At 52.0% G+C, this 8141-nt stretch overlaps 2 protein-coding genes across 2 annotated transcripts; one reads left to right on the top strand and one right to left on the bottom strand.

Annotated features, from left to right (window-relative positions):
- Positions 1 to 899: 899 nt before the first annotated feature.
- Positions 900 to 1322, top strand: AYO20_09962 (hypothetical protein; the record flags this gene model as incomplete). The annotated part of the gene is made up of 1 exon (XM_022648229.1): positions 900 to 1322. One exon carries the CDS (start codon positions 900 to 902, stop codon positions 1320 to 1322), a length of 423 nt encoding a protein of 140 aa, XP_022495824.1.
- A 1693-nt stretch (positions 1323 to 3015) lies between these two features.
- Positions 3016 to 4618, bottom strand: AYO20_09963 (hypothetical protein; the record flags this gene model as incomplete). Its single annotated transcript, XM_022648230.1, has 3 exons — positions 3016 to 3897; positions 3955 to 4412; positions 4468 to 4618. 3 exons carry the CDS (start codon positions 4616 to 4618, stop codon positions 3016 to 3018), a joined length of 1491 nt encoding a protein of 496 aa, XP_022495825.1.
- Between the last annotated feature and the right edge of the window lie 3523 nt (positions 4619 to 8141).

Consider the following 8141-nt stretch of genomic DNA (forward strand, 5'->3'; position numbering starts at 1 on the left):
CCTTGGCCCTTCGCCCATCGAGGGTGTTCGCAGCATTGCTTGCATCACATCAACTCGAAACGCCCACACACCAAACACTCCCCAGCGCACGCCAGGGTTTTTACTTTTTTTTGGAGCTCTGCACTACCTACCTATCTAGTAATATCGAGATTCATACTTGTAAGATGTCACGGGTATTTACCTCGTGCATATGAGGCAGAAAGGGTTTAAACCATCCCCCGCCACGCTCTCCAATCTATTCTATCATGTGTACGAGGTACAAGTACCGAGTGCACATCACTCACTCCCAGTCTTCTTCTTTCACCCAGCCAGCACCCACGCGTGACTGGGGCGTGGTCGAAAAAAACAAAGAGCCGACTTTTCGGCACCTCGCGGCAAGGAAAGGCGAGTTAAGTCAAGCAGTGTGGGCTGAGTAGTCACCTACTTACTACCTATTACTACAACTGAGTGGTAAACTCTCGCCTCTCACCTCACACATTTGAGCGCCGCCTTGCCGACCGCTGCCGCCGACGGGGGCTCTCATAATCAATGACATCTGACTGCGCAACATTTTTGCTAATTCTCCTTGATGTCACTGACCTTTTCCACACGAGTGCAGCTGTGCAGCTGTTTGTTCAAAAAGTCATTCCTGAGCTGACTGCAGGTGAAAAACCAGCGAATTATTAACTTTTAAGTGATCCCTTGAACTGAGGCACACCTCCAACACCCAGTGCAGCGCAGCCTTGGCCGACTCATGTAAGAGGAGCGATCACTCAGCCTCGCCACCATCGTCACCCCGCAGAACACGCCGTCACTGCGAATCTGTTTGTGGAGGGTATTGATCGCTGAATACGACACCTTCTCCTCCTCAACAGACCGCATATTCCCTCCTCAATTACCATCACCTCCTCATTACAAGTATGCCCGACAACGCCAAATTCGAACCCCCGACCGGCCCTCCCCCAAATTCAGCACCGACCGTCCCTCCGCGAGTACATCACGACGCTGGCCCGTACTACCCGCCCGATGCACCGGTAGACAACACACGCGGTCCCGTCCCTCAGTCCTACCCTCCCGCACAAGATCCCAACGGTGGCTACGTCCCGCCGCAGGGCTGGAATCAAGGTCCCCCGGGTCCAGGTCCCTGGCCGCCGCAAGGTCCGCCTGGCCAACAACCACCATATGGATACTACGGTCCACCACAACCGGGCATGTATTATCAACCAGGACCACCGCCTGTGGGATACTATGATAGATCACCGGATCAGGCCGCGGCGGATGGGTGCTGTGCGGCATTCCTGGCTGCTCTGACTTGTTGTTGCTGTCTGGACATTTTGTTCTAAACTTCGTTCGTCCTGACCAAGATTCTCCTCACGAGATTGGGTTGGATGCTTCGGAATCGTCGCAATCAAGAGCTTCAAAGAGCAACATCTCTGTTTCGCGTTCCTTGTGCAACACACCAGACGCGGACTCTGTGGGTTGAACACTTTGGGCAGTCCGCTCGGGCAATCCGGGTTGGCAATCATCGCTTTCCTCCCAAGATCCAGCGCCCAGCGCCCAGTGCCAAGCGGTGCCAGAACGATTGGGACTGGATGAAACCTCTTATCATCATCATCACCTTTACAATGACAATAGATGCTCGTTCTAAGTGAGTGAGTGGGACAGCAGCGAATTAGCGAATTGACGAATCTTTCAATGTGTATGTCATTCAGCGGGAACGGAAGCATATGGCGTCAAAAAACGGGTCAAGTACTACTCAGTGTTTAATCATAATTCTTATTTTCCATATGCTTATCCACCTATTTCCCAATTTGCCTACCTAGTACATTGTCGTGTTGTGGTGCTGTGGCTGCTCTTGCTCTTGTGTGGGGTTTTTTTTTGTTTTTGGTTGGCAGACAACAAGCAAACATATGTCTGTCACTGAGACTCGACATTATGGTCTATATGGTATGTCACAATGTCACCGGGCAAGGCGCGGGCGCCGCCGAGCCATGACCATGAGAGATAATCTATCACTCACTCGAAACTCGAAACTCGAAACTCGACGCTTAAAACGAGAGAAAGGGTCAAGGGTAGGCAGACAGAAAGACGGACGGATAAGAGACAGCCAAATTCAGCCACATCGACTGGAAAAGGCGTGATCCGTTCTCCTCCTCCTTCTGCTTCTGCTTCTGCTTCTGCTTCTGCTTCTGCTTCCACTTCCACTCCCGCCTCCTGCTTCCGTTGACTTGATCGACTCGTTCTTGTTCGTTTGTCGATCATCAAACGACCTACAACCCCTTTTCATGTCTCTCAAGTTCTCCGTTGAACCGCCACCACCACCGCAGCCTTCCTCTCCTCTCCTCTCATCGAATCAAAGCGAATGGAAGAAGCTTCACTAGAACCAGAACCAGAACCAGATCGAGAACGAGAAACAATGACTCGGGATCACCATTCCCCTCTCGCATTCGCATTCCTCGGTATCCTCACACTATCTCTCGCAGGCATAGCCATAGCCATGGGCATGGGCATCTTGCTCGCCGCCACTGCTGCGACTGCTGCAATCTACAAGTCCTGGATGAGTATAAGTACAAGTCCAAGTCCAAGTCACAGTCACAGTCACGCTTGCAGGGAAGGTCACGGTCAAGCAAATCATTGGATTGTTGCGCCGCGAGCAACTCCCCCTCCTTCTCCTTGGCCATCACTAACCATAATACCGTTTCAGAGCGAACCCTGCCATGGGAGAGGTGACCTGCCTTTGACCGTTGTGGGGGTGATTTTGATCGTCCTGGGATTCCAACTTACATTTTGGTCCTTCTGGATTCTGGCGACGAGGCGACGGCACTGAGTATGGCTTGGACATGTCAAAACGGCGTCAGTTCGGTGGTACTGGTAAGTTCAAGAGGAATCATCTCATCTCGCGCACAAGCTCGTTCGTCGTAGCATCAGCAGCGCATGGTCACGTCGCTGATAGCTGGTATCATACAGAAAATCCCTTCCCGATCCCGGATCTGAGTACAGGTGTACATAATATCATCAACTCATTTGACTTGCCCTTCATTTCTTCACCATCAAAACCGCCCCTTCGTAAACTCTCTGCACCTCGGTGGTCATTTTTGCCACTGGTCGCGGATCTCCTCCGGCAAATAACCCAATCACAGTAGCAAGAGCTGGGCGAGCGTTTTGCTGAACAGGAGTCCAGTGCCCACTTCGTGGGAGAATTGTCACCTCGCTGTCTCTGCCCAAGTAGTCTCCGATCCCATCTAGACAGATTGGTTTGGAGCAAGCCTGGTCTTTCTCTCCCCAGAGAATGTACGTGGGTGCTTTGAGACTGCCCTTGTATTGACCGACGAACAAAGTCTGCGATATTGAAGACCGACGTCTGCCAGGAGAACTGGACTCTGACGCCGAAGTCTCCAGAGCATAGAGGTCGGTTATAGTCTCAAGCGACTTGGTCCATGGCCTCCAACCCACTCCGTCTCGATAATAACCGGTCATATTCCAAAAAGCCTCCTGAGGAGATCGAGCTCTTTGCAGCACGCTGGGGCCGTAACTGGTTGCCTGAACCTCTCCGTTGGTGGAGGCTGCCGTGCCATTGACAGTCGGAATTGAGGTCTTGCATTCTTCTGGGCCAGGGCCGAAAGAAGAGGCCATGCATTCTTGCGCATGATATTCCTTGGAACCTTTGCCGTACGATGACCAATTTGCTCCTCGTATAAACGAGTAATTCCCGGCCACGCCGAGGTATCTGACGAAGATTGAGGGCAGGTGGAATGCAAAAATGTAACCCATCAACAAAACTTGCAGTAGCAACGGCTTCAATGTATTCAAGGCCTTTGACAAACACCCGAAGTTTTGTTTCGGCGATTGCTTAAACTGCTTGAAGATCTTCGAGGCCGAGTTCAGGATCCGGTCCTTGTTGGCAAAGGCGAGTTCAACCTACACACAAGGTCAGTCAGTCATCCGCTCTGGCAGCACTGGGGTCCGATGACTTACATGTGGCGCGTTGGTCAGAATGAAGCGATCTGCAAGGCTTGGAGCCTCTGCAGCCAAACGGAATCCCAAGACGCAACCCCAGTCATGGCCCACGATGAATGTGCTAGTCTCGTCTGAAGCCTCCGCGGGTATGTACTTGTCCCTCATTGCCACGACGAATTCCGTAAGAGCCTCGAGCACTTCGGTGTCGTACTTCTTGAAACTATCACTTCCTCCGTATCCAGGCAAGTCGACGCAGATCAAAGTAGTATTGCCGGTTGGCATGGCCGGCTCTTGCATGACATGTCTCCACATCATCGAACTGTCGGGAAATCCATGAAAAAATACCACCAGATTACCCTGAGAAGGCCCATGTCGGTTGCTAATATAGTGTAGTCTGAGTCCGTTGCGGAGGGTGTAGAAGTAGTGCTTGAAGCCAGGGAGAGGTGATTTTGTCAGGTTCCAGAAGCGATCTCGTTCTGTAGACAGGAAATCAGTGGTGTTACCTGCGGGAGTTCTGCACCCTTCACTAACCAATTGCAAATTGTAGCTTGTCTTGCTCGGTATCCTTCCTGAAGAATGTTCCATTTTTCACAAACAGCCCCAGAAACAGACACCAATTGAAGAAGCCAAAGGAGTAGAAGGAAACCCGGCTCAAGACTCGGCCCAAAAAGGTTGAAGCCATGGTGAAGGGTGCTCTGGAGAGCAAGGCCGGTTCATGAGGTGCTGAAAGCGGTCAACTGTTCAATAGGCCAAGGCAAGTCGGCGAATTAAGGAGGGTCCGCAGTCTAGTACAGCCGTGAGGGTATGTAGAATTCGAGTTGGTCTGGGGTTAAGTCTGGTTCTGGTGAGACTGGCTCTGGAGGGAGACAAAGAAAAGAGATGAAACTCGTGACTGCTCAGGAAGGCATCAGCATCAAACATTCGATTTCACGCATCAACGTTCACATTCAGCATGGCGCCTGCCTGGTGATAAGCAACGAGGAATGCCGAGGTGTGATCTTTCCCATCCTTGGGGAACGCCAGCATGATCAGCCCATTATTCTCTGACAGACAGACTGGTTGCATGCTTCAGCACGCCAGTCTGTGCACAAATAATTCAGGGGAACACAGACGTAGCTCCAATAGCTGCAGACAAGTCGCGCGTTGGACTGCAGGGGGGAGGAAGGCATCACGATGGACGACTCGATACAGCAATGATGGACAAGGGAGACACGCGGAAGGGCAGCTTAGGCACCTTAGGCACCTTACCGTCAAGCAGATGCTGTGCTACCGCGGTGTGCGTGGGACAGTACTGGGGAGGGGGAGGCGGATGAGGGGCGGGTTTTGCAGAGGAGGGGCAAGTGTTTAGCCTGCCAGGCTGCGCATCAGACCAGACTGCGCTTCAACTTTCCCATCATCATGCTGTCCACCGCTGCTTCATCCAAGTAGGTACAGTAAGTATCCTCATTACTCGCTTTGCACCTTGGAGAGTCCTAGACTTTCCATCCCCCTGCGGACCTAGACCAGATGACCATCCAACGAGCCTTCGTCAACCCGCCGATCATCCTCCTCCCAGGACCACATTTGCGCACATTTCACACACCTCCCCAAAAGATCTTCGCTGCTATACCTTAGCTCTACGGGTTCTGGGCCTTCTAATGGATCCCAAGCTCACAGGCCTGTCTTCTCCATCTTCAAGGAACAGAGATCCCCAGGAGGATCTTGGAGTAGGCGAAACAATTGGCTGCTAAGCCACCGCGTGGTCGACCGAGACTCGTATGCGTCACACCTGCACCCCCGTCAGGGTTGGACGGTGGCAGTCTCTTGCACAAGATATGTCGAGTTGGCAGGCTGAATTGAGCCTCGTCGAAGATCTTCACTTTCGAGGCCGAAGGTCTTCGTCTGCGTGACCAATCGTCCAAAGCCAAAGCTACCCGACTCCTTGGCTGTGGAAAGTTTCAGCGGCTGATATTGCAAAGTCGCCACCACTACTTCCGGCAGCAGCCAGCCAGAGGTCGAAGAGAAGTCAGAGGAAAGCCTCTAGAAGACTCACACAGTAGTCAACGGCCGAGGCATGTTGTAGGGCTGGCCCTGCCTAAGCCGCTATCAATCCTCCCTTCCCAGGGATCTCCGATTCGAGGACCATGCAGCCGGCCAGTGGGTATGTCGATCATACGACAGTCCGGCAGTCGACCAAAGGGACGGATCACACCCACCAGGATATCCCGGTGACGGCATTTCTGCCTTTCTACATTGCCATTTACGCTTCACGGAGCACGCAGAGGGTTTGCCGAAAAGACCTGCTGGAGAAGTTTCCCTTGAGCTGCTTCGAAGATCAGAGGCACCTTCAGTAAAAGGGTCTCAGTCCTGTACCACTTGCGGCTGTCCTGACAAGTCTATGGGGATTCCTCCAGATTGGCATCATGTCCATGCCAGCTCAAGATGTCTCGCCATTGGCGCTGAGCTTTATGGCACCGTTATTGGTAAGCTAATCTGCAGTAGATCTTGGTGATAGCCATCGACCGGTCTCACAATCACATCCACTTCGTGACTGGAAGCAAAGGGTCAGAGATTCAATATGCTCGCCATCAGCGCCTCACAGTCTACCCTGGTGATTTGCTGGCCTATCAGGATGTGACACGGTCATGCCAGCCCTCCTTTGCTGAAGAAACCTCCTGGATGGACCGTTCGGGTTGAGTTTGTGCATGTATACCATTGCGATGACCCCGAAGATGAAGACGAAGAATACTAATGGCAGTTCCCGCGCCAGGCTTGAAACCATGGCTCCGTCTTGCAACCCCTCCGATGGCTGATGATATCGATACAACGGTTTGTGTTGATCTCACGTCGAGAGAGGCGTGCTGAGGTCAAATCGGTGGTGTTTGTTATGATGTCGTGGATGTCTGATGATGTCGCCATCAGGGCAATGTGTAGCTGTGGTCTTTACGGGAACTGACATGTGCAAAATAGATATAAATCCCTAGGAGCACTCGCTTTCACTGGTCCTGCAAACGGCAACGTCTGATCAGCAACAGTGTTGAATTCAGGTCACCTGCTTAATGCTCACCTCAGCGTTCGATAAGTGGCTAACAAGAGACGCGGCAGCCTTCGCTCCTACCACTCCAAAGGTCCTTCGACACGACGAAGCGGTTCGAAGCCCGAGTGGACGTTGCTGTTTCGCTCTCCTTGCAAGCTGTGGACCAGTCCTTGGCTCTCCTGCCAGGACGCCCACATAACCACTATGAGGCCGACGGCCCAAACGACGCCAATGAAAATCGCAAGGATCACCAATATGTCCATTGTTGCTCTTCTAGGTTCCCAGATGAGGCGCTTCAGCCACCGAATTGAGATATCTTCAGCCGTGTCTGCTGCTGAGAGATGGATTGGAGGATTGAGAACTGGATGCTCAGATCTGTTTCTTACTGGGTATCAATTTGTGAACGAAGACAAAAAAGATGTTTGAGCTCGCCGCTGAAGAAGACATTATATGGACCTCAAAGCATCACTTTGCATGTCTCCCTAGCCAAACCATGAACGAGTGCAATCTGCCTTCACAGAGACTTGCAGCTTGTCACAAGCCCGAGGGAAATATGTCCATCACGACAGATTACCTTTCGCTACAGTTGACTCGGGCTTCGTCTTTCTGTACCTTAGAATCACCCTTCTGTTCGCTCCATATGTCACCAAATACAGCTTTCTCCTTTGTTTTCACCTTGAGAGAGGCACAGTCACCGAAGCGACGAATGCGTTTGTCATGACAGGCAAGGGTGAGAGCTACGAAGGGTTGTTGTTGAAGTACAGACGGACATGTGTAACATGAAAACCCCCCAGGCAGGACGATTCTCAGCACAATATACTCGTTATATGCAGTGCACCATCGGAATCAGAGAGATATCACGAAGGCCTTCAGATGTTTATGATCACATTTCATAGAACAAGCGTTCCATTACTGTCAGCTTTCCAGCCACCTAAATGCCAAGGTGTCTCTGATATCTTCTGCCAAACGACGACCATCTCGCCCTTTTATCGATCGCTCAAGATCTCTCGAGTCAACTTCCGTTGCAAGATACTCTCTGGCGGTCCGAAGGAAGGCCTCTATACAAGTGCCCCGTCAAGGCCGTTCAAAAGAATGCTCACACGACAGACACAGGTGCAGACGCCGCGTTGGCTGCCCGTAACCATCCGCCGGGACTGCGACGAGCCTTGGCTGTGCCACCACGCCGACG

The sequence above is a fragment of the Fonsecaea nubica genome, assembly GCF_001646965.1.
Source record: "Fonsecaea nubica strain CBS 269.64 chromosome Unknown Scaff99, whole genome shotgun sequence".
Taxonomy (NCBI): domain Eukaryota; kingdom Fungi; phylum Ascomycota; class Eurotiomycetes; order Chaetothyriales; family Herpotrichiellaceae; genus Fonsecaea; species Fonsecaea nubica.